Source organism: Plectropomus leopardus, chromosome 9 (genome assembly GCF_026936395.1).
Source record: "Plectropomus leopardus strain MGB_pleo_1.0 chromosome 9, ASM2693639v1, whole genome shotgun sequence".
NCBI lineage: Eukaryota > Metazoa > Chordata > Actinopteri > Perciformes > Serranidae > Plectropomus > Plectropomus leopardus.
In genome coordinates, this window is record NC_142184.1 from 4,646,432 (window position 1) to 4,672,977 (window position 26,546).

At 39.3% G+C, this 26,546-nt stretch overlaps 1 protein-coding gene across 4 annotated transcripts in view; it reads right to left on the minus strand.

The window, feature by feature from the left end:
• nckap5l (NCK-associated protein 5-like) overlaps nucleotides 1-26,546 on the minus strand; it is a 61,378-nt gene that overhangs the window by 9,018 nt on the left and 25,814 nt on the right. For 3 of the 4 annotated variants that reach the window (XM_088081738.1, XM_088081736.1, XM_088081737.1), the window contains exons 2-10: nucleotides 23,626-23,711; nucleotides 12,267-12,407; nucleotides 11,527-11,595; nucleotides 11,397-11,435; nucleotides 10,596-10,715; nucleotides 9,930-10,022; nucleotides 6,813-9,688; nucleotides 6,114-6,243; nucleotides 1,331-1,403 (exon numbers count right to left, since the gene is read on the minus strand). In XM_088081738.1, the coding sequence (XP_087937864.1) occupies nucleotides 1,331-1,403; nucleotides 6,114-6,243; nucleotides 6,813-9,688; nucleotides 9,930-10,022; nucleotides 10,596-10,715; nucleotides 11,397-11,435; nucleotides 11,527-11,595; nucleotides 12,267-12,407 (3,541 nt within the window). In that variant the 5' untranslated portion in view covers nucleotides 23,626-23,711. Of the gene's footprint in view, nucleotides 1-1,330; nucleotides 1,404-6,113; nucleotides 6,244-6,812; nucleotides 9,689-9,929; nucleotides 10,023-10,595; nucleotides 10,716-11,396; nucleotides 11,436-11,526; nucleotides 11,596-12,266; nucleotides 12,408-14,257; nucleotides 14,404-23,625; nucleotides 23,712-26,546 lie in introns of those variants that run through there. The other variant, XM_088081735.1, reaches the window with a different exon arrangement.

Here is a 26,546-nt window from a genome sequence, read left to right on the forward strand (position 1 = left end):
CTAACTTCATGTGTAAATTAATTAATTCGCAATTACTTATTCCATCTTTTCCTGAAGCAACATTAATATTCCTCGGGGGTGTGGCCTCATTTAATTATCTTTGATATGCTAATTAAGGTGTGAGCCAATTTATTTTCCTTCAATGTGCAAATTACGTTTCACTTAAACCCTTATAGATTGTTGAAGATTAGTATTGCTGAAATAAGTACTCTAAGTACACTTTACTGAAGTACAAGTATTAATACCATAGTTCTTTAAAAAAAACACTCTGAATGTTTCCACACCTGATTATGTTTGGTTTGTTTGCTCCTTACATGCATATTAATAAACGAGTCTGCGCCTTAGTGCATGTGTATTTTTTGAATATACATATATATATAATTTTTTAATGTATTTATATGCATCTATTTATTGACATTATTATTATTATTATTATTATTATTATTATTATTATTATTATTATTATTATTATTATTATCCACTACAACAGGTTAGGTTCATTAATAGTGTTGTAATTTTTTTTTACGTAAATATTTTTGTAAAGTAAAACAAATATTTTTTTGTTGTACACATTATTACAATTTTGATTGTACATTGAAAGTTAATTACAACCATCAACATCTGCATGTATACACATGTGCATGTCTGTCTTTCGCTTTCAATTAAATCTGTTTAGCATCAACATTATCATTATTATTTATATTATTGTCTGGTCTTTGTGAAAGAAAAAGACAACATTTATGAGTTAGATGTTAATATAACATCATATGAATTAGAATACTGAACATTTCATTTAAGGTTTGAAACTTTTTGGATTTGAAATGTGATAAATGTATGTTTGTGAAATGTTTAAACCTGAGAGGAATCTAAAATAATCAAAATAAAAGCTGCATTTTAATGTTGCATGTTTAATGTGGAGATCACGCTAAATACTTTAAACGATACATCATATTTTATTATTTAAGTATTTAAATGCAAAGTAAGTGGTAACTGTAACTGTGAAGTAAATACAGTGAAGTAAAAAGTAGAATATTTGCCTCTAACATGTAGCAGACTAGAAGTATAAAGCCTAAAATTGGAGTACCTATAATTGATCTTACATACAGTACTTGGGTAAATGTACATTTCACCACTGCTAACTTGTGATAAATTCCTGTGATAACGCATCAATATATTTTTCATTCTCACGCTGTTAAATTCATTACACATTCATTCATCTATTTCCAGACTCGTCTGGTTTGATCTTGCATGAGGTCGTAACGCTCATAAACCTTAAAAAAATGTGTGATATTTCTTTCCTCTGATGAATTCCTGGCAGACGCCTCCTTACCTGCGAAGTGTTGGGAGTGAACTGAATCAGCGAGGTTTTCATCTGATGTGATCTTGCCGATTCTGTCTGATCCCTGCATGAAAGAACAACAGAGCGGCAGATGGAGGAATGAGAGCCGACTCGTCACATCAGTACGCAGGAAACCAGGCAAACAAATTAGGAGCCAAGTTTAGGCTTGAAAGTCGATGCCATGCAGAACAAATTTTACCAGTGCAGGAAGAAGTATTCAGATCCTTTACTTGAGTAAAAGTATAAAAACCTGCAATGTGAAAATACTTCACTACTAGTAAAGTCCTGCATTCAAAACACTGTGCTTGAAGTAACAGTACTCATCCTGTGAAACTTCACCATAACATTCCTGATGTTTGCGTCTGAATAAGAAAGAAACTTTGATTCACTCACATGGGAATGCCTTAAGATTCAGGTATTTTGGAAGAATGAAGTTAAATGTTCATCACGGATGGTTAAAAATAGGAGTCGACAGATTATTGGCCTGGACTATTATTGGGGCCAATATTTGGCATTTTTGCTGATTATCTTCATTGACATTTTATTTTAATGATCGCAGATAAAATGAATTTATTATAAAGTGAAAAGAAAGTGTCGGCATGGGAGGACCCTTTTACTTTGTAAAACCTCAAGAAGCTTTTTTAATTTATTATTTTTTTATTCACATTTTCACTTGACTTCACAAAAAAAAAAAAGAAATTGCTTTGAGTAGTTTTGATTAAACATTTGTCGAAGGAATTTAAACAAAGTTTTGTGTTAGAATTTGTTATATTCCAAATTCAAAATTAAATTAAAATTAAAAAAATGTGGAACCACCATGACTTGGAAAAAGGAGTTGATGTCTTGGGCTGAAGAGGCTGACATATACAATTAAAGGTAAACTAACAGAAAGGTTTTTGTGATTCAGTTATCTGAAGTGTCAGGAGGTTTAGCTCAGTGGGTAAATCAGGTGGTTAGTGTGTCTGAGGTTGGTGGTTCAAGTCTTTTGACTTTAATGGCATAAATAAGATAAAATATCAGCTGATGTATGTTTGCTCTTCTGATATAAGTCATCAATGACGTATCTTGTAATGAACACTTAAAACAGTTAAAAAACACACAATTGTCTCCTTGTCTCCTGAATTTTCACATACTGAATACTGAATTTTCCCTGCCAAGAACTTGGTTGATTATCAGCCTGATTCAGGAGTGTCAGGAGGTTTAGCTCAGTAGGTAAATCAGGTGGTTAGTGTGCCAGAGGTTGGTGGTTCAAGTCTTACCTAGGACAGATGAATTTTGAAGACTGAGCTAAACCTAAAGCAAGCATAGAGCTAAAGGGAACGTTTAATACACAAAGTTGGATTGAGAGACAGGAAGGACAGTCAAGAGACAGGAAGTTGGGGGAAAGACAAGACGTTAAGAGACAGAAAAGTCAGTCAAGTTACATGCAGTTGGGTCGTGAGACGGGAAGGACAGTCAAGAGACAGGAAGTTGGGTTGAAAGAAAGGAAGATTAGTCAAGTTACAACAAGTTAGGTTGAGAGACAGGAAGTTGAGTGAAGGCAGAAGATGGAGGTAAAAGATGAGAGTATAAATAAAATATAGGCTGATATATCTGTGTGCTCTGCTGATATAAAGGTCATACAGTGTTGTAACGAAAGATATTTGATTTTGACAGATGCATCTGCCGATTCTAGTTTTACCTGTTTCGGGACCACTTCACCTGATTTACTGGCCAAAATGCTATATCACTCAACTTTATGTAATGTAATTTGTTCTGCAATATCACGATCAGTGTCTAAACTGTATGAACAGCCAAATGATATTTTATGGCATAAATAAAATATCAGCTGATATATCTGTGTGCTGGTATAAGGGTCATAAGGTTTTGTAACCGAAAATTCAGTATCGGCAGTGACTTCTGTCAAAAACTCGACTGATATATGAGTCAGGCCGATATTCCTTGATTTCGACAGACGCATCTGCCGATACTGGTTTTACCTGTTTTGGGACCACTTCACCTGATTTTCGGCCAAAATGCTATATCACTCAACTTTACATGCCGTAATTTATTTTGCAATATCATGATCAGTTTCTAAACTGTATGAACAGCCAAATTATATTTTATGGCATAAATAAAATAAAATATCATCTGATACATCTGTTCGCTTTGCTGATATAAGGGTCATAAGGTTTTGTAACGGAAAATTTAGAATCGGCAGTGACTTCTGTCAAAAACTCGACTGATATATGAGTCAGGCTGATATACCTTGATGTTGACAGACGCATCTGCAGATACTGGTTTTACCTGTTTTGGGACCACTTCACCAAATTTATCGGCAAACATGATATATCACTCAACTTATGCACTATGTTTCTGAATTTCTTACCTTACTACTCTGCCACTTTCCTGACTTTCCTATTCGTCCCTTACTTTTTACTTTCTGACCCTTTCTTATTCCGATTTCAACTCTTATACTTTCATCCTCTAGCTCCATCTTCATCTTTCACTCAACTTCCTGTCTGTCAGCTGAACTTGTTGTAACTTGACTAACCTTCCTGTCTCACAACCCAACTGCATGTAACTTGACTGACTTTCCTGTACCAGTATCAGCAGATGCATCTGTCGAAATCAAGGAATATCTTTATCTTTACTATCGTTACAACACCCTATGACCTTTATATCAGCAGAGCACACAGATGTATCAGCCTATATTTTATTTATACTCTCATCCTCTACCTCCATCTTCTGCCTTCACTCAGCTTCCTGTCTGTCATCTCAACTTCCTGTCTCTCAACCTAACTTGTTGTAACTTGACTAACCTTCCTTTCTTTCAATCTAACTTCCTGTTTCGCACCTCAACTTCCTGTCTCTTGACTGTCCTTCCCGTCTCACAACCCAACTGTATGTAACTTGACTGACTTTTCTGTCTCTTAACCTAACGTCTTGTCTTTCCCCTACTTCCTAACTCTTGACTGTCCTTCCTGTCTCTCAAGCCAAATTCGTGTATTCAATGTTTAGCTCTATGCTTGCTTTGGATTTAGCTCAGTCTTCAAAATTCATCTGTCCCAGGTAGGACTTGAACCACCAACCTCAGGTACACTAACCATCTGATTTACCCACAGAGCTAAACCACCTGACATGTCACATAGTTTTGCTGTTTCTTTTAGCTCAGTTTTAGCTAACTTGACTGATATATGAGTCGGGCCGATAATCAACCATGTTCTTGGCAGGGAAAATTCAGTTTTCAGTATGTGAAAATTCATGAGACATATATCAGCTGATATTTTATTTTATTCATGGAATAAAAGTCAAAAGTCACCCATCACAGATAAGACTTGAACCAGCAACCTCAGACACACTAATCACTGGAGTTAACCACTGAGCTAACCCTCCTGACATTTGACTGGGTTTCGACATTCATTTTAGCTCAGTATTGGCAGAAACGTCTGTTGAAAACTCGACTAATATATGAGTCAGGCCAATAATCAACCAAGTTCTTGGCAGCGAAAATTCAGTTTTCAGTATGTGAAAAATTCAGGAGACAAGGGGACAGTTGTGTGTTTTTAACTGTTTTAAGTGTTTGTTACAAGGTACGTCATCGATGACTTATATCAGCAGAGCAGACATGTATCAGCTGATATTTTATTTTATTTATGACATAAAAGTCAACAGTCAAGCTGAATTATTCTTAGAGCTAATCCAACTGACACTTTTCGGCGTTATTTCATTTTCTACAGCCACTTGTAAAATTCACCTGTCCAGGGTGGGATTTGAACCACTGATCTCATGATCTGGAGATAAGCGCTCTAATTAACAGAGCTAAACCTTGGGACTTTTCAATTGCGTTTTAAGTTGGACTTCCCACTCTTTGGGAAGCTGCCTATAAAAATTGTTGTTGTTCATTTTATGTTCGTTGTCTTTGAGAATGTGCAACTGTTTGAGGGAATATATGTTTGTACATTGATGTACATATTTTGTTATACACTTGAAATTTCAATAAAAATATTGTTGCTCATTGTGCAGTAAAAAGTTTACTTCTTCATGATGTTTTGGATATATACTGTATAATTTAATCAATTTGTACGTTGCATTTTAACTTCTTTATATGTTGGGTAGTTTTATCAACAACAATGCATCATATTATATAAAATAATTATATTTTTGTAGCGTGGCTGTCCTGTAAGAACCACAAAACTCTAAGAAGTCAACTTTTTGTGGTGTCAGCTTCATGATAAAGCATTTTTCAGCTGATTCAAAATGGGCTTTAAAGAGTTTATTTAGCTCACAAAGTAATAAGGGTTAGTGAAAACTGTAATATAAAGAAGTGAAGATGCATTCTATGTGTTTTATTCTGATCTTATTTTTACATGCAGGTTTTATTAAGTCTTCTATGTCTTTTCATGTGAAATTCATGTGATATTGGTCTGCATTTCATTTATGACAGGTGCTATACAAATAAAGTTTATTATTATTATTATTATTATATGAAAGCAATTAAAGCTGTCAGATAAATGTAATGCAATAAAAAGTATAATATTTACCTCTGAGATGTAGTAAAGTAGAATTAAAAAGCTGCATTATGTGAAAATACTCAAATTAAGGTGCACTGAATTTGAAATTGAGTAAACTGAATTTAAATGATGCACTCTTTGAAACCGGAGAGCTCAATGAATGAAATGACTGCGAGTCGTGTCTTCATTCTGTCTCAGTTTGTTTTATTACATTGTAAAGGTAAAAATCTTGTCAGTCTGCATCTAGAGAGAAATAAACAGAAGTTTGAGCAGTGACGTACCTTCTCCATGTCGTCGCGACTGCTGGTGTGAGTGATGACGTCGCCCTGCTGACAAAACACCGGCTTGGAGGTCTTACAGTCAAACGAGAGCCGGCGCTGCGGCACGCTGATCATGTCCTTCCCGTCCACCCTACATTCACCAAACACACAGTCAGCTTTAGTTAAGATGTTCAAGCTTTACCACACTAAAAGTTAGAGCGCTTTTTGACTGAAAGGTATAGTTCAACAACTTATTCGCTTTCCTATGAGAGAGTTACGTGAGAAGATTTATACCACTCTTGTATCTTTCTGTCTCTGGTCTGTATGCTAAATATGAAGCTACAGCCAGCAGCTACTAACATAGCATTGACTGGGAAAAGGGAAACAGCTAGCCTGGCTCTGTCCAAAACTCATTAACCCCTTTGAAACCTAAACAAATAGCCTAATTTCTTTCAAGAACATAAAAAGGCAAAAAGCAGCTTTAAAAGAAATTAACATGCTGACACTTTCTTTGCACTTATTAATTAATTTATTTTATCAGCAATCATTAAAATTAAATACCGATATCAGATACCAATCTGCCCCAATAATCGGCCAGGCTGATAATCTGTTGACGACTACAGTTTATTCGTGTCCACGTAAACGCACTCAGTAACTGTTCCTTTAAAGCTACACTTTGTTATTTCACCGGCTTCAGACTCGTCCTCGTCGAGCTCTCACCTGTTGAGCAGCTGCTGCATGAAGTTGTCCGAGCGCGCTCCCCTGTACATGACCGCCAGCTGTCCCTGAGCTTGGTCCATCACCACCTCGCAGGAGTGACCCCTGCCCGACCTCTCCACGTACGCCCTCTCCTCCTCCAGCGCCCTCCTCAGCCCCTCCGCCTTCTCCATCAGCGTCGAGATGTTCAGACCCTCCACTCCTTCTTTACACCTGGTGGCCATTTTCACAGAGTCCCTGCCCACTGACGGGATGTTGATCTTCCACTCCTTCTTCTCGTCCTTTGCTTTCGCCGCGTCGGCCTTGCGGCTCAGCGCGGGCAGCTTGCTCTTCTTCAGGCCGAACCAGCTGGCGATGCCGTTGGAGGCTTTCTGCTTCACCTCACCACCCTGACCTCCTCTGTCCTGCTCCTGGAGCTTCAGCATGTTCTCCTCGATACCTTTCATCACCTTCTGCTCGATGGCGGATTGCGGGCTGGGCACCGGCTGCATCGGCTTCTCCCCGTCGGACGTTGGAGGTCTCGGAGGAGGAGGCGGCAGGCTGTCTCCGTACATCGGATTCTTTTTCCCTTTCCCGCTGATCTTGGTCCTCTCTTCTGATTTGGACGAGTAACGTGGGGCCTCTGCGGGCTTCCCCCCTCTGTGGACGGACGGGCCCTGGCAGGGTTTGGACGGAGACTTCGGGGGGATTTTGTTGGGGCTGTTGCTACTGTGAGGACCTGGTTTTAGGTTATATGCTAGATTCAGGGAGGCTGGACACTTAATGTTGTTGCGTAGTACCTGCGGAGCATCTGTGTTTGGGGACGGCAGACCGATTTTGCTCTTGGAGCCTTCTGTCTTAGTCACACACAGTTCTTGTTTAACCCCCGGTGCACTGGAAGATTTCGCAGCCTGTTCATAGAGCTGCGACGAGCCCGGATACTTCAAACCAACACTGCTGACTTTAGGTTTACCATCCAAAGAGTCTGTGTATTTTGAATGTCTCTGCTCCTCTTTGTGGAGCTCCATGGGCCTCTCCGCTGTCTTACTCCTCTCCTCTCCGTAGGAGCCCTCATTCACAGCGTCCGCCGGTCGGAGACCGACTTGTAAATCCTCAGAGCTCCTCAGTTTTCCCAGCGCAGCCAGTCTGTCTTTGAAGGCGTGGTGACTGGAATCGGCCTGGGGTCTCGCTGCCGCAGCTGCAGGCCTCTTGGGGATGGAAGAGGAGTCACTCCTCCTGGATGGAGGAGGCGGCGGCTGGGCGACCTCGGAGCTCTGCGCAGTGATCTCCTCCTGCTTCTCTCTGGTTTGCGGGTAGTTGGCTCGGCCCTGCGAGGCCTTACTGAGGGCGGATGCGGTGGGCAGGCTGTGATGGTTGACCCACACCGGGCTGTCTGAGTCCTCCTCGTCATCGGATGTGGATTCTGACGTTGACGAGGAGGACTGCTTTCGTTGAGGAGTTGGATTGAGGACACTTTCTGGTAGCGATTTAACGAGCTTCCTCTCACCGCCGTTCGCTTTTGTTTGGGATGGAAGTGTGGTTCTTTTCTCGAGGCCCTGGGTTGGCTCCTCCTCTCTGGAGTTTGAAGACATGACGCAGACGTTTTCATAATGAGGGACCCTCTGAGAAACTTTGGGCGAGGAGGAGGATGCGGAGGAGGCGGCGCCCATCTTTGAGCCGGCTTTAGGTGCAGAGAGGCTGCTGTAGCTTATTTCCTTCACGGGCGGGGAGCAGACGTCTTCAGGCTGAGGCGGGGAGGTCGGGGCGGAGTGTGTGGCGGGGTACGACTCAGACCTGGAAGGCGGCGGAGGCGGCTGTCTGCACCTCTCTGTGGTTGTGGCTCTGCGTGTGGGAACAGGTGAGTGGTACACCTCGTAGTTGTTGGTGCGACAGGGGATCCTGGAGCTGCGGGTGAGTTGGGGGCTCAGGCGAACAGCGGATGTTGAAGGTTGATTCTTGTCTCCTATCGAGGGAATCTTCAGGAACTTGAGAAGTTTGGACGGCGAGTTGATGGCGGCGGTTTTGACGTCGCTGAGGCAGGAGGGGCTGGGGCTGACGGAGGCACTGGCTCTCACTGAAGAACCCTGATCTGTGCCATTTTTCTCTGGGACGGCTAACTGGTCGCTGGACGTCGCTGTGCTGACGCCATTGTGCACGCCGTCACTCGTCTCCATGTCACAGTGGGTGATCTGCACGCCGTCCTTCACGGACCCGGGCAGGTGGGAGGCGGGACAGAAACCAGTGAGCTCTTCAGAGGCACTCGCGTTTAGACAACTCTCTGAGCCGTCCTGCTCTTGCTCCACCTCCAGGCTCTGCTCGGCTGCGTCTGTGAGCGACGGGTGGGCAGTGGCGCCCGCTGGTTGCTGGTGGGCTTCATTCTTGGTGCATTGTTTCGACGGGGGAACAGACTCGGCTGTCCTGCTCTTACTGTGACATTCGCTTATAGCAGCTGTGGGAACTACATGGCTCTGGGTGGCGGAGTTGGCTTTTGAAGGACTACAGACGTGGTTGCATGGCTTTGGAGGACTGTCCGGGCTCCTCTTGCAGTGTAAACAGCAGGTGTTCCCTCCCTCACACTTCACCGCCCCGTCGCCGTTGACATGCTGGTGTGAGTCAGTGTCGGAGCGGGAGCAGTGGCAGTGTGTGTGGTGGGATTTGCACGTTAGTGGAAGGGGGTCCGCTGTGGCCAAAACAGCCTCTGTGGACATGAGCACCTGGCTGTAGTCGCAGAAAGACAAGCTGGTGGTGGACGGGTGGAACTTCAGAGGGTCCGTCTCCTCCATCTTGCGAAGGACCTCCAGGATGTGTGCTTTCTTCTTGAAGAAGGGGGACAGGGCCTCCATGGAGGCGGCGGGGCCGCGAGGGCCCGGGGAGGCATGTTGTGTGCGGTAGCCATTTCCCTTTGGACAGAAATAGATTTCTATCAGCGGACAATTCACTGCAATGAACAATTCAATTCACTGAGACCTTTAGAGTGTGTGCGTACAGGAAATGCGTGCAGAGGAGATTAGCTTTTTAAAGCACAATAGTTTAAAACGGAGCAAATGTCAGAGCGCGTTATAACGTCACGCACAGTCAGAGGCTTTGACATAATCCCGCAGTTTCACTCTTAATGTTTGATAAAAGCTTTGCAGTAATCACCTTGGCTTGTGCTTCAGTCTGTGCAGGCTCCACCTGTTTGGCGGCGTCATTGTGCAGCTGTGCATTGTAGTCTGGGAGGGGTCCCGCCTGGACCTGTAACGGGAGATTCATGAGGCAATTATGATGACACTATATACACTGCAGGCTATCGTATACACAGATAACTAGGAGCTACATTGTCCCAGCATCTGGTGGGACACCTATAGAGCACGAGTGAAAGGCCTGAGATACATTACTGGCTCAGCAGAGTCTGAAAGAATGAGGCTGAAAATAAAATGAACAGCTGCAGAATCCGAGCTGTGCACTGTGTACATTCACTCAAGTAGAAGGTAGAAGGTAGATTTATTGGTCATTATTGCACCTGAGGACATTTTTTACTTGTGTATTTCCATGTTATGCTACTTTGTACCTCCACTCCACTACATTTCACTATTATCTGTGGCTTTTTATTGTGTTTTGTATGTGATGTGCTTTTTTATGTAGGTTGATGTTGCACTGTCTGTCTTCTGTTTCTTCTGTGTGAATTATTTGTCTTGTAAAATAGTGAAATTGCAGAACTTTTACTTGTAGTGAAGTATTTTTAGATTGCTGAATTACCATTTTTACCATTTTTTAAGCAAATGATCTCAACACAGCTGCAGAAGAAGTTCATAAAGTTTGATTTACCTGGTAGTGAGCGGTGGGGTGGTTGGGCAGTTTCTGCTGGAAGAGCTCACAGAGCGCTCTGTTCTGTCTCTCCAGGTCAAACACCAACATCTTGAGCTTGATGCACTCCTCTCTCAGATCCTGTTCAGTGACACACGCAGCAGTGAGAACACTCATGACGACATAAAACAAGACGCAGCTGCAGAAATGTGGCTGTACAACAATAATTAAAAAATAATAATAAAAAAAATAATAATAATGATGTTTATTTAAATAGCACTTAACAAAACCAATGTGACAAAATGCTTTACACTTAAAATAACAAAAAAACAACGGGAAATTTTTTCAAAACATAACACATAAGAAAAATCTGTATATTTAAAAAAAACAAACACCTCAGACAATTTTTAAAAAGCAAAATAAAAATAAAACAAACACACACACAAAAGAAAAATCGAAAAACAGTGGATTATTTTGTTTTGTTTTCTGGTCTCACTTTACTAATTTGGTTTGATTTTATTTTTGTTGTTTCTTTTGTCTGACTGTGGATCTGTTTATATCTATATGGTTTGTATTTGTGTATGAAGTATGGAAGTCAGTATATTTTGAATAATGCCAAAATGAATTTAAAAATTTGAATGACAAACAAAAAAGGAAAACAGTGGTTGAATTTAAAATCAAAACAGAGCAGTACAAGACTTAAGTATAATTTCGAGAATAAGGAATAAAAAATACTACTATCAGAAAATAATACTTTAAAGAAAAATTAAGAGAAATGATATGATACCCTTTCATTTAAAAATAAGTGTTTTCATGTGTTACCTTTTGATTCAGCAGAGCCTGGACCACGTGGTTGGCCACCTGACAACACAAATGAACATTTTACCCTCAATGAGGTGCATTCATAATCATAATCTTAGTTTCTGATGTTTATTCTGCAACATGAACTCACCTCATCCAAACATCTCTCGTACGCCTCCCGCTGACTCTCATTCGCCAACATCAGAGCAGAGTTTTCTGCCTGTGAGGGAAACAACAAGAACACACAGCACTTATTTAGTTTGCGTTATTTCTCATCCACATCTGCTGGTGAAGCATTTATGAGAAATCACATATCATAAATGTCGCCAAACAAAGTAAACAATATAAAGTGAAATTTGTTTTTAAAAATACATAAAAATTCAACAACAGTGAATCACAGAGACACCTTACACTTAAAAAAGGTGAGAGTCAATTTCACAGATTATTAACATATTATTCTTATGTGTTACTTGTGTTAATATTGTTATTCCTGCGGTTTAATTTTTATTTTAACATATTATTCTTATGTGTATTTTTTTATTTTAACATATTCTTATGTATTATTTTTGTTTCTATTGTTATTCCTATGGTTTATTTTTTTACATTTTAAATATTTTGTTGTTGCCTGTTTGGGAGAGAGGGATGGCCTGGTGGGATATAAATTAGGAAATTTCACATACAATTCTATATGTTAAAAAAATAAAAAGAATTTCTTTTGTATATATTTCATGTTTACTCCAGTTTTGATTGACTAATTTCCATATTCAAAACATCACAGCAGGATAATGCGTCTCCCAAGAGTCACTCAATTACCTCCTTTTTAATTTGCTCATAATCAATTTAATTAACATTTCATTTGTGGTGCAGAGCTTGTTTTGTTTGTTTACTCACCTCCAGCTCCCTCAGTCGGTCCATGAGCTCGCTGCTGTTGTCCTCCAGAAAAGACTCCACGTCTCCCTCCTCGCCCTCCTCGTCCGAACCGAAGTCTTCGTCACACATTCTCTGTTCTGTCTCATCAGACATTGTTCTCATCTGTGAACACACAAGGTGACACTGCAATCACCGTCACAATCTCTGCAGCAATAAAACCTTTCATTCCCGGAAATAACTCCCGGCAATAAAACATCCGCCGCTCTGGAGGCTGAACGACATCATGAGAACGTCCTCCGTTTCTTAAAAGTCACGTCCTATTTCTTTTTACTGCCCTGCACTACCTGCACTGCACTTAACAGATTATGTTTTATTAAAATCACACATCAGATCTGAGTGAAACAGAAATAACAAAAAGATCTGTTGATAGTTTGGTTGCATTTCTGACAAGTGAGCAGTTAAAGCTGCTCTTCTGCTCCACTGCAACAACCTGATATGATGCACATTAAATATAATTTCCTCGTCAATATCACGATAAAAGTGTTTCTGCTATGAGTTGAATTCATTTTATCACCACAAGCTGTTACTCAACATAAAAATAACACCAAAGAGCTCCAAGTATTATGGAAGCAAATGCTGATCACAACTAAAATGAAAAAGCAAATCTAAAAAATTAAAATGCATCAACAGAAATGCTTTTTAAGTTTTAGAATATGGACGCATTATTTGACTTATAAATAAAACGAATATTCAATCATCCAATTTGCATTTTAATTTTTATTTTCAAGAATGCACATTCTTTGAAATAATTAAAACGAGAAAGAAAAGGACATTTATTTTTTAATTTTCAAAAAATGCCAAACTAAACTGTTATCATACTTCAAATGATAAAGCAAATTTTAGAATTAAAATGCATTTACAGTAAAACTTTTTACTTTTTAAATCAAATATTCATTAATTTTCAGAATTTTAACCCTTTAAATGCCAGGTTTTTGTCATGATGCTATTTTTTTTAATGAAAAAAAAAATCACAAAAAAATGAATTATTTTTAATATACAACATGCAAAGTTTAAATTATTATCTCAGTCGGGATACATCAATGATTAGCTGAAACATTGATGGGGACAAAGCACCTAGTGGAAATAGCATGTATTTTTTTCTATACGTCAAATATGGTAAAAATCGACGAACAACCAATCGACCAGAATGACACCCAGAAATAATACAATGCATGTTTTTATGCTTTGATGGCTGTGGGATCAAAAACTGCAGATTGAATGGGTTTCAATGGCGCATTTTTTGCACTTAACAGTCTGAATGAAACAAGTTTGTGTGGTTTATTTTAGACTTATTGTAGGAGCTGAGCTGGAAATGCAAAGATACAAAAACAAAAAAAAAAATACACAATTCAAAATGTAAAAAAATGTAAGATGTTGCTGTGAACAGCAAAATTATGAAAAGATGAAGAATGAAAAGCGCATAAAATGTGTCAAACAGTCTAGGGGTTAATCGAAATACTATTTTCTAATTATAATTACATTTTTACAGTTATGTTACAGAGGTATCAGCTTTTAAGCACTTTTTTTCAAGTCTTGTTTGCTTTTGGTCACAAATTTCCAGGTTATTTTCTTCTAAGTTCTTGCAAATTTTGAGTCATTTCCTCTTTTGCTGCTCATTGCCTTCCTCCCACACTTTTGATAGAAATCAAGTCAATTTTCTCAGGTTTCAAAGGGTTAAACGAATAATCAAAATCTTTAATGACTAATTTCCTGTCGATCGACTGACTGCTTCAGCCCTGTCATCCTGCTGCAGTAAACCTCACCCGCCCGCTTTCTCAAGAACCCAAAGAAACATCCGTTAACTGAGCCGAGGTCTGCTTCACATCAGACACGGACGCTAACAATATTACACTCTGTTTATATTCTGTTTATCTGACAGCCACAACATTCACTTCAACACGGCGTCAGAGTCTGGACAGTCCACATCTACAGAGACACACCACAGTACCGACCGTATGCTGAGAGTACCGGAGCAAACACATGAATCCAGCCATCCTGCTTTGATTCAGACACACCGAGCGGAGAGATAAGAGTTCGAATTCATCTGCAGCTTCGACAAGCAGCTCGACCTGCAGAGGCCACGCTGAGCTGCACAGACTGCTCGAGTCTGTGAGCACGCTACGCAGCAGGACATATGGCTGAGGACCAGTCTAGTAGGCATGGCTCCAGGTGTGTGTGTGTGTGTGTGTGTGTGTGTGTGTGTGTGTGTGTGTGTATGTGTGTGTGTGTGTGTGTGTATGTGTGTGTGTGTGTGTGTGTGTGTGTTGTCTGAGGGGAAGTAGGTGTGAGGACGCAGACCCAGATCTAACAGTCACATCTTAGGGAGTCATTAGAGCGGATGAGACGAGCCTGATTCTGTGGCTGGAAGCCAATTAGGGACTGGCACAGTTTACTGATAACACACACCAACAAAACACAGTGTGTGTGTGTGTAAATATACAGTATTGTGTACACAAAGACATTCAAATATTTAGAGGGCCGAGTATCCAACCGATCAAAATGTATCTCCAGCACCTGAAAACTGTGAAGTGCTTAAAGCTGGCGTCAAGTTCTTGAGATTATCACTTTTATTTTTTATAATTCTTTAATCAGACAATTTGCATTTTTTGTATTTTATTGTCGTTAAATCCAAAAAAGGGTGAAAAACAACAATAAATGGATCAACAAAATCTACAAACCAGTATTATATGTGAATAAAAGCCGGATATATTTCCCTCCTCTTTGCAACAGAGCTTCATTATTGTCCGAAAACTATTAAAAACACACCAATGAGCCACTCAGTGAGTTATATGTTCCTTAATTACCATGAACACACACACACACACACACACACACACACACACACACACACACACACAGTTGTTTTTCACTCAGTCTCACATACACCGTCCTGCTGTCACAAATACTCACTAGAGCACCAAATGTAGATTAATCCACCAATAAAAATAGTCCCCCAAAAATACGTGATTTCTTCCTGTTTGAGTAACGTTTGGTAAAAAATAAAAGCATAATTAAACCTGCATTTACTGATTTACATGACAATTGAACAACATTATCATTGAGTTGTCGTTCTGTTCAATATTCACCATCTTCTTGCTCTGTTTTCGGTCTCTGATAACCAAAAATGTCCGTCTCTTGAGCTGCTAAATGCTCCACGATGTTCTGGGGGTGTAACTCAAAAGTTTCATCACAAGACAATATTTTATTAAGTCTGTGGACAACGATACGATATCTGCTGATATCATAAAGTCTGCCACAATAAAATTCAGTTCGATTCAGTTCAGGGACCTGCGATCAATACGAGATGAAATCAGCCAACATCCTCTCTGTATTTTTTTTCTTGGCGGCTGCTAGCACCTGAATATTTAGGAAGGAGGTGCAAGGGAATTTCAAAATAAAGGAGTATCTTAAAGATGATGATATGCGTGTTGTGTAAACCGAAAAAAAGGAACTGAAACATGTAAGACAAGCAGAGTCGGGTGATAAGACTGTGTGGGTTCGTCTCTACAAGTGTCCTCATTTCACATACAAGTAGTCATGTTAGCCACTGCAAAATATTGATTATAGCCGCTTTAAAGATTCACGTTTTCAGCGGGAATGACCGGAGCCGAGACGCACAGAACACGTTAGTTTTGGTCTTTTCACGGGAAAATAAAGGATAATGTTGGATTTCTCATTTGGATAAAAAAAAAAATTTAGTAGAAAAACATATCTCTTAGTTCATTAATTGACTAGTTGTATTATTAATATTAAATGAATCATCAGCTGATGTGATGAATAATTAATCGGTTCAGTGTCTTTTTTAAAAGGCAAAAATATCTGATTTCAGCTCTTTAAATGTGAATATTTGACTTTGCTCCTCACTGACAAATAATGAAAAACTTTGTTGTTGTGGACAAAACAAAACATTACAGGACGTCATCTTTTAACCATTTTCTGTCACTTTATAGACCAATTTACAAACACTAGTGGATTCATTGAGAAAACATTATTAGTTGCAGCCCTAAACGACCAACACAAGATAAATCTGGAATTATTTATACAATTCATTAAGGTGATCTTTCAAGAACACTAGCCAAACCTTCAAGCTACTAAAATGTGAAATTTAGTTTTTAATTAATCTATTTACCTTGTCTTTTAATTTATTATTTTATTCTGTCTTGATCCTGCTTAATATGCTTTTTATTCTCTTATTTTATTTATTCATTATAATTGATCATAATTATTATTATTGTTATTATTATTTATTATTTTCATTATTAATAATATTCTGCAAGAAACCCTTCTTGCTTCTGTTCATCAAAGCACTTTGTTTTTTAAGGTACTATATGAATAAAGTTATTATTATTAATATTATCTTTACATTATTTGGGCTGACAAAAGAAGATGTCTGAAGGCTTCACACTGAGTATTTTTCAGTTTTTGTGATGTTTTAAAGACCTGAAGATAAGTTGATTAATTGAGAAAACAATCAGCAGATCAATCAATAAATCAAATAATCATTAGTTGCAGCTCTGATGCATCACGTTCGCTTTGGCGGAGCAGCTCAGCTTATCGTTTTGGCACTGGTATCAAACACAGCACCGGTATAAAGCTCACTACTGGGAAATGATCTGCGGTTTCATAAGAAGCGGACCTGCTGGGCCTCGTGTAACCGGAGCTGTTTGCAAAGCGTTTACAGGAAGATTATTGAACGTCACTGTGGACTGTGAACCCTGAGTGACAAACCCAAGCAGCACCGTCCAAAGTGTAGAGCGCTTATTGAGCTGCGATTGACTGAACGCAGCCAAATCTGCACGTATAATGGAGGGCTGATCAATGCGGCCCATCTAAGAACGGAAGCAGATATTAGCCGTCCGTTTGACCTTGGATACCGAGTGGTTATAAATACCGGCTTTTCTCTTCACTAATGCACATTAAAGCTCGGGGCAGCAGGGCCGAGATGCACGATGCACCATCTCTCTCTGTGCAGAATATTCACATGGAAATTACAGCGTGGAGGAAAAGACAAACAAAAGTGCAGCTAAATATAAACATGAAAATGTGGTTCTGCTGCTGCTGCGGTTTCTTTTTGATGTGCAGAGTTAACGTCACGAGCCTCGCTGAAAATGCCACCAGAAAGAAGCATCTCTTAAAAACGGGCTGTGTCCCATTTATCCCGAATCCAACGGGCCTGAAACAAGTGCTGCTTCGAAAACCGTTTGATATCCGATCAAAGAGCCGATCAGCTGATGAAAGAGCACGAAGGGGTTCAGTCATTATTAATCACACAGTCACTGCAGTGCTCAGATCTTTGCTCTGCAGCTTTCTGTGTGGCAAAGAGCCGATTTTAAATACTAGTGCTGCTTTAGAAAGCACTGAAACATTTAGGGGAGCAGCTAATGATTGTTTATGTACTGAAAAATCTACTAATTATTTTGCTTGATTAAATGTCTGTAAAACGTCACATAACAGCAAAAAAAGTCCATCTTTGTTTTCCAAGTCGTTAGTTTGGTGCCAGATGACATCTTCAGATGTCTTGTTTTGTCCGTCCAGCAGTCTGAAAACCCCCAAATTTTCCAACTCTCATTGGAAAAGCTGCAAGAAGAAAATGACTCAAGTCTTTGCTTAAAGGGAAAGTTCACCCAAAAATCATAGGGGTTGTTTTCAGGGGAGCAGCTAATGATTATTTAATAATCAAATAATCTACTAATTATTTTACCTGATTTAACATTTAGTCTGTAAAATGTCAGAAAACTGCAAAAAATGTCCGTCTTTGTTTTCCTGGTCATTAGTTTAGTGCAAAATGACATCTTCAGATGTCTTGTTTTGTCCGTCCAACAATCTAAAAATCCCCAAATTTTCCAGCTCCCATTGGAAAAGCTTCAACAAGAAAATGACTCAAGTTTTTGCTTAAAGGGACAGTTCACCCAAAAATCGAGGGGGTTCCTGTGATGTCTCATACTCCATCAAAAAAGCTTTATAAAACACTTTTGATGGATTTGTTTTGCAAATTAACCATTACTTTAAATAAAAATTTCATATGCAGACACGTTCTTCATCCTCACTAATCCCACAGGACATTTTAAAGGGACAGTTCACCAAGAAACAAAAACTTGTATTTTTCCTCTTACCTGTAGTGCTGTTTATCAAGCTAGGTTGTTTTGATGAGAGCGGCCGAAGAAATGTCTGCTTTCTCTCACATATAATTTAAGTTTGTGTTGCTTGGCTTGTGGTGCTTAAAGTGCCAAAAAAATACATTTGAAAAACTCAACAGCAATGTCACTTTCTGGAAATCATGACCCGGTTACTCACGATAATACGCACGTCATCTGACGAGCAGTTTCATGTAGGAACTATTTTTCTTTATACCAAACTACACCCAGCAACCGTATCACTGCACAGAGGGAGGCATGCATGTGCTCATGGTCGGGAGGCTCGTGACAGCGTGAGACATCGATGGCTTCCTCACGGTGCTAGATGAGCTACAGTAGCCGAATGCCTCCTTCTGCACGGTGATACAGTCAGCAGGTAAGAAAATAGTTCCTACATGAAACTGCTCACAACGAGGTCTGTGGATTATCTTGAGTAACAGGATTGTGATTTCTGGAGGACACACTGCTGTCAAGATTTTCAAATGTTTATTTTGGCGCTTTGAGCACCACAAGCAGAGAAACACAGGTGCGAGGAGAAATATTTGTGTCTGATTTGAGGTGAACTGTCTCTTTAAAAAAAAAAAAAAAGCAAAAATGATGCAAAATTTAATTTTCAACTGGGGTGAGGCAACACCACCAACGAAGGACCAGTGGCTAACAAGTGGGGAAGAAATCTTTTCATTGGACTGGAACAATAAACAACAGATACAGTAAAGGATGTTTAAATAAATGCATTCAAGCAGTTGTTTGTTTGTGATTCTGTTGTAACTGACATGTCAATGTCACAAATATTTGTGTTAATAAAGATTCAAGTGAAGAAAAAATGATTTTAAGTTTTTATGCACAAATGTAAAACTAACTCCCTGAAAACACGAGGTCGCCTCTTACTGAACTCTTACTGATTGTAATTTTTACATTTAATTGTTTTTGGGATTATTGTTTTATAAATCCTGCCTTTTCACATAATCTTGTTTTTTTGTTATTTTTGTATCTTAATGGCTTTAATGTCCAGTTTGAAGCACTTTGAATTATCCTGTTGTTGAAAGTTGCTATATAAATACATTTGCTCTGCCTTAAAGCACTGAAAACCTGGCTTCAAATTAAGAATATGTTTAAGTTTTCAACAAATTAAGTCAAAGTTTGGAAAAAAAAAACCTCCTTATAAAGTAGTGAACTCTGAAAACTGAACTAAATAATCAGGACTGTGTGGGCGCAGTTTGATCTACGGCTGCAACTAACAATTCCTCCATTAATAATCTGGTCTATAAATGTCAAAAATAGTAACAAATGCACATTTTTAATTTCCCAGAGTGCCAGTGATATCGTCAATTTATTTGTTTTTCACAACCAGCCATCCAGAACCCAAAACAGTTGAATTACTCTCATTTATCACAACAAAAGCATCAGCTCGTCACGTCTGAGAAGCCGAAATGAGTCCATATTTGACATTTTTGCAGCTCTAAATTGTGTCTTTTCATATTGTCTTGTGTTTATTTTATGGCTTTTCTTAATGTCTTTTTTTATGTCTGACTTACGACACTTAAGTTATGTGAATAAACTCTCCTCGTCTTTATGTCTGACTTTAAATTCTCTGGAAAGGCAGCAAGAGAGAGAGCTGCTGGCTGCTTTGTAAACTGCAGTATTGTCACGATGGCGGTGGATGGCGAGCCTGTGACTGCGCACACAGAGGCTCATTGACGGGGCAGAGGAGAGGGTCAATGTGTCCCAGCGGGGCCGCAGTGCCAGGGAGCTCCTTCCACAGAGCTCTGCTGGCAGACTTACAGCCGCTGCTGCTGTCAGAGCGAAGCCACCGGGGGAATGCAAAGAGAGCTAATGCTGCTGCTCTGCACGCTGCACCCAACTGCAGAGCGGAGGAGGAAGTACTCACGTCCTTTAATTAGAGTAAAAGTACTAACACCACACTGTAAAAATACTCTCCTCAAAGCCCTACAATGTTGGAAAGTATGTCGGTATAATCAGGAGAACGTTTTCAGTGCAAAAAAATGTGACTTTTATACCAGAGCTGGGCGGTATGACCATGAAATAATATCACAATATATTTGGGCCATATCACGATATATATATCACAATATTTCTCCTCAAAAGATTCATAAAGGCTGGACTGGGCAACAAAATCAAATGTGAAGATGTGACGTAATACGTAGATATTGACACTGAAAGTATTTTAGGGATAAGATAATGGATTTTTGATTATCATCAGTAATGTGGATTTAATGACTTCAGTGAGAAAATACGAGTATTAGAAAGAGTTTAGAAAATTACATCACTTTACTGCAGCCTTCAAAATCAGGAAAAGACAACAGATGTTTCATATCATGATATGACGATATCCAAAATCTCAGACAGCATATACGGCATACACGGCTCATATTACAGTAACAGTATGTATTGTGCATATTGCCCAGCCCTATTTTTACTATTATATTATATCATTATAATATATTTATTGTGCATTAATGCAGAAAGCAGGATTTAACTGTTTTAGTTGGATGAGGTGGAGCTCAGTTTTTAACTATTTTTTACGGGCTACTTCGCATAAATCTGCTGATTATTTTCTTGATTAATGGACAAATGTGGTTTGTTTCCATCTCAGAGCTCGTCGACTATCATCTGACAAGGATAAAACCGCTGGAGGGGCCGATATTTTGGCTGAGCCACCTCATGCACTGCTCAATGCGGCTGATCTCTTTAAACAGATGTCTGCATATGAACCCAGAGAGAGAAAATCTATATCACTGTTGGACGATAACCAATGCATGCAATGCATCGACTATTTATCTGCAGTCCAAACGTGATCGGCTTCGACTACAAACAGTGTTCATATTCTGCATTTATATGCACACATCTGTATACAGAGATTAGTAAAACCTCAGAAAAACACAGAGAAATGCCGTCACAGTTACCAAAAGCGACGCCTTCACATTGCTTGTTTTGTCCAACCAATAATTCGACAAAAATTGTTAAAATAATTACAAGAAAAAAAGCATAAATCACCACATTTGAGAAGCTGAAGAAATTTGATATTTTGGCTTTTCTGGATGAAAAACAAAGGGCTTCAGCTACAATATATGACAGTAATCCGAATATGTTTGAGTTTTGGATCTTGAAATGGAAGCATTTTGGCAGTTTTTAGACCAAAAGATTTATCAAGTAATCAAGAAAATAATAATCAGCTGAGTAAATAACAGAAACAAATACGGCAGGTGTAATGCATGCTTAAGTGACAAACATAACAATGATGTTTGTTCCACTGGGCATGCTCGAGGACGGAGCCATAAAAGTTTTCTCCGGCAATAAAAACGAAAAAATATACCACAGAACACAAGAGAAGACGGTGTAAAAGAAAGTAACAAAGAAGAAGACATATAGGAGACAAAAAGATAAGACTGGAGGTCAGAGCCAGCACAAAGCTTTGTTGTTTTTTTGAGAAGGCTGAATTTTTGAGAACAAAACAAAACAGCCACTAAACGCGACGTTGCCAAGTGTAAACAAAGAGCAGCGAGGCCGAGCGCTCGCAGCTTAAAGGTTCAATCACGGAACAACACAGAGAGGATCAAGTGTTCGCCCGCGAGCCAGGAGAGCATGTGCTGCTTTTGTTCTCAGATGGATACCTGAACGTGACGGCCGAGAGCTGCGGGGACACTGGTGAGCATTCATCGGCAAACAAATAAAGTGCAACTCGACACCAGAGGAAAACCAACGTGTCATCTACTGTAAATAAATATCCACAGTGTCCTTTAAACAAATTACCCAGCAGCTACTTCTGCAAAGGTCGCTTTAACTGTTCGTGGGTGTTTCATCACGAGAGCTCGTTTATTTTCAGTAAAGAAAAGTTTGTTCCAAAGACGACGCAGAAGAAATCAAAACTCAATCAATGTTTACTACAAACTGTCACTGAGTGACACATAAAATGCTGATTAGTCGATTAATTATAGTTCTTCAGAGAATTAACTGACAGCATCTTTGATATTTGACGAATCATTTAAGACTTTCTTTAATTCAAGTTTCAGATTCTCAGTTGTGACAATTTGCTGCTTTTTAAGCATTTTAGAACAGAAAAAGTTTGTCGATTATTCGATTAGTTGATCAAAACTTTTTAAAACTTTTTTTAAATCGTTTAATACAATTCGACAGTAAAACATTCTCCCGTTCCAGCTTCTGAAATCTGATTATTTGCTGCTTTTATCTGTATGATAACATTTCACGACCAGAAATCTTGTTTGAAAATGTCATTTTGGGAAGCGTTGATGGCCATTGTCACCATTATCTGACATTTAACTACAAATCAATGGATCAAAGAAATCAACAGAAAATTCACTCATCATTTGATGATCAATGAATCGTGTCACTAATTTCTCTGTCAAACATCATCTATGTCCACCTTTCCATTGACATATAAACAGTCAATTCAATATATTTTGATTTTGAACGGTTGGTTAAACAAAACAAGCACAATGACAACACGATCTGAAATTCTGCCAATAACTAACAAATAAAATAATTAACTGTAAAGCTGAAACAATAACTTGATCTATCGTAGATAATAATCTGAAAATAAACTGGTGTCAGTGATTTCTGAAAGCAAAATGCCAAACGCCATCTGGCTCCAGCTTGTCAAATTTGTGGATTTGCTGCTTTTCTAAAGAAATAACGGATCAATCAGGGAAAAAAAATATAGATTTAACAAGAATGAAACCAAAAATGTTGCAGCTCTAAAACAATAATCATATTTCTCTTTCCGACATTGGAAAGACCAAACAATCAATCTATGAGTCTGCAGATGAAAGATAATCGAAAAAAATAATCACTAATTGTCGCCCAAAAGAATTGTATTTGACTTCATAACAACAGTGTAGGTTTTGTTTTCAACACTGGGGGGGGGGGCGCATATTTAATGCAGGGTTTTGGGGTCCTCCTCTGGGAAATTTTAAGCGTCATTCACTTAATTTCATGCATTCTGGTGAATTTTTATGCACCAATTTGTGCCTTTTCAGCATCAATTTATGGTTAAAATGTCTTTGATTTCGTCAAAATGAAAGTCCTCTGCTTTTTTCACTGTTATTCAAGGTGACAAATGCACACGCTCAAAATATTGAGGGGGGTGAATCTCCTGGGCCCGCCCCCCCAAAAAATCCACAGCCATGCGACGTCATGTAAAGACTCACCTGTGGTTTCAGCTCTCGTTATGATCCTTGAAGAGGAGTCAGTCTCCTGTCAGGCACCTCTGTCTCCCAACAACAAAACCAAGGAGCTGAGGGAGAAAACACAAAGAACACATTTTAATTTTAATGCAATAAGGCAGCTTCATCTGTACAGCACATTTCATACAACAGGGCGACTCAGAGTGATTTACGGAGCAATAAAATAAAAAATAATAATAATAAAAAAGATACAGATAATATAAGAGAAAAGAGATAAGATATAATAAGTCAAATCATTACTAAATGATCTAAAACAAATAATAATAATAATACATTTTCTTCCATTCTTTTCTTATGTTTGGCTGCTTCTCAACAACTACTATTGAATTTTGTTGTCCAAAACAAAAGAAAAAAAAAGAAAATGTCAGTATGCTGTGCTGTGTGATGTGAACTAATTTGACTCCAATAAAAACTTAAATAAAAAAATAAATAAATAATAAAAGTGCATATAAGAAGTACAAAGATAAAAAGACAATTTAAAATGATTAAAAATCAAGTTTCAAATAAGTCATTAGTAGACGGTGTAAAAACAGGAACGTTTTTAGCTTTGACTAAAAAGCGTTCAGGCGGGGCTCGTCGAACATCATCTCCAGGTCCGTGCAGCACGACAACAAAACGCTTTAATAAACGTGCTCAGCCTCCATGTTTCTCCACAAAAGGGAAAAAAACTCCTGACACCTCCTCTAATCCTATTTGCGTCTTGAAACATAAGACCACAGGATTTGTCCACGTGTAATGAGATCATGAAAAGGTCAATGGTGGGAGTTTTGGGGTCGCCGCTGAGACCGCTGTCACCTCCGTTATGAGCCGCAGCTTCCCTTCGATCTGAACAGGAAACCGGGAGGAGAGGAAGGCGCTGCATTGCCCTCGGGAGCTACCAGCGCTCTGCAGACGGCAGCCACGCCAAGACCACAAGCCCCCACTCCTCTATCTCTCTCCTCCTCCCGTCTTCCCTTTCATCTCTGAGTCATTGTAAAGTGTAATGAAAGAAAGATGGATGAATAATTCAGCAGACAGCGTTTAAGAACTCCCCTTTTATGTCTTTCTGATAACGCAAGACTTTACACATCGAGCGCCGCGCAATGATTTCAAGTCTTCAGTCTAATGTGGGATTCCCTATCACCAGAGTTCAGTACGTCCACCAAACGGGACTCTCGGTCTGCCGCAGCGTCCCTTCAGCCGGCGTTTGCTCTGATCACCTCGGATATGTTTAGACGCCGAGCCGCGGCGTTAACTCTTCATTTCCAAAAGGGTAACACGGCCTGATCCTTTCAGATCCCGTCAAACTGAATGGGATTAGAGGTGTTGAGCATCTGCCTCCTCAATCTGGGTTTTAATAGAGCGGGAGCAGATCATCTGGTCTGGCAGAGTCCTGCTCGGTGCACCTGGTCCTGGGAGCAGGAGGAAATCTGTGATCTGTGTCATGAGAGCAAGGACGGCGGAAATAAAAAAAGGAACAGCAGACCTCGACGGGTGCTCATCCTCTGTGTTTAAACCCTAAAGTTAATATGTAAACTACAAAAACGAGCCGTAAGGATCGTAAACAATGCCGGATATCAGGAACAATTCGTTTTTAAAGTCACAGGTAACGAAATTAGGGTTGTAACGATACATTTATTGCACCGATGCATCAATTTATATTCCTGCCATCACGCTACATCAATAGGTAAACGGCAAGTCATCCTTCTAGCGTCACTTGTATCGATCTAAAATCATCTTTCAATTCAATTTTCAATTTTATTTATAAAGCCCATAATCACAATTTATAATTTTCCTCAGAGGGCTTTCCAGCATACGTCATCCCTCTGTCCTCAGACCCTCACATCGACTCAGGAAAAACGCTCCAAAAAATCCTTTAATGGGGAAAAAAAGTAGAAACCTCAGGAAGAGCGACTGAGGAGGGATCCCTCCTCCGGGGCGGACAGACGTGGAATAGATATCATAAATTACTGTAAACGTTACAAACATTACAGTAGCAGTCATGGCATAAATCGGTTGTATCGATACTAAGGATTTGAACCTTGTATTTTGCATGTCAAACGTTATGCAGATGTAATTTTCGTGCTTACAAAAGGTAAATAATAGTGCGGCTTATTCTCCCGTTGTTGGGAGATGCGTGCAGCGTCAGTACCCAGCTGCGTCGCCTCGGATAACGCCGCTCACGGCAGTGAAGCACCAGGTCAACAGACAGCGAGAAATATTTAATCTGCATTTGGGGTTAAATGTTTGGACACGTTTTGTCTCGTAAAAATGGGAGATTCTCGATAAAATGCTTGGTGTTTGCAAAATAGACAGACAGGAGATCAAATACAACAGCTGTTGTGTTGATTTATTTCTGATTCCCTTGAAAAAAAAACTGCCGAATCACGAGCTCTACTATCCAGTATCCCGGTGTTTATTCACACACAGTGAACAGAGGCCGTGCACTGAATGTTTCTGTAGCTGAGTGCATCATGTTTTTACAGATTTTCACCTCCACCACCTGCAAAGAAACAGGCTTTTTCTTCTCTTCTATTTTTGGCAAAAAAAAAAAATTTACTATATCAAGTTCTAGTCATTGAATCATATCATATCGCATCGCTCTTAATGAGTCCATATTGTTCTTAGCCAACCACGTATCATTAAAACTTACAGGTAAACCCCTAAAATTGATGGATCTGGTGAAATTAAAGACTGTGCAAATAATGAGCAAAGCGAGAGTTAATCTACCGCCAGGCAATATACAAGAAAATCTTCTTGCACAGAGACGGGGGTTTTAAATTAAGAGGAAATTTCAATCTGAAACCATGTTATGCACGTACAAATATCAAAAAAATAAAAGTATGTAAAGTATATATACTCTTACTGTCTTCTTTTGTGCTCATGGTTTCAGTAAAATGAACTGA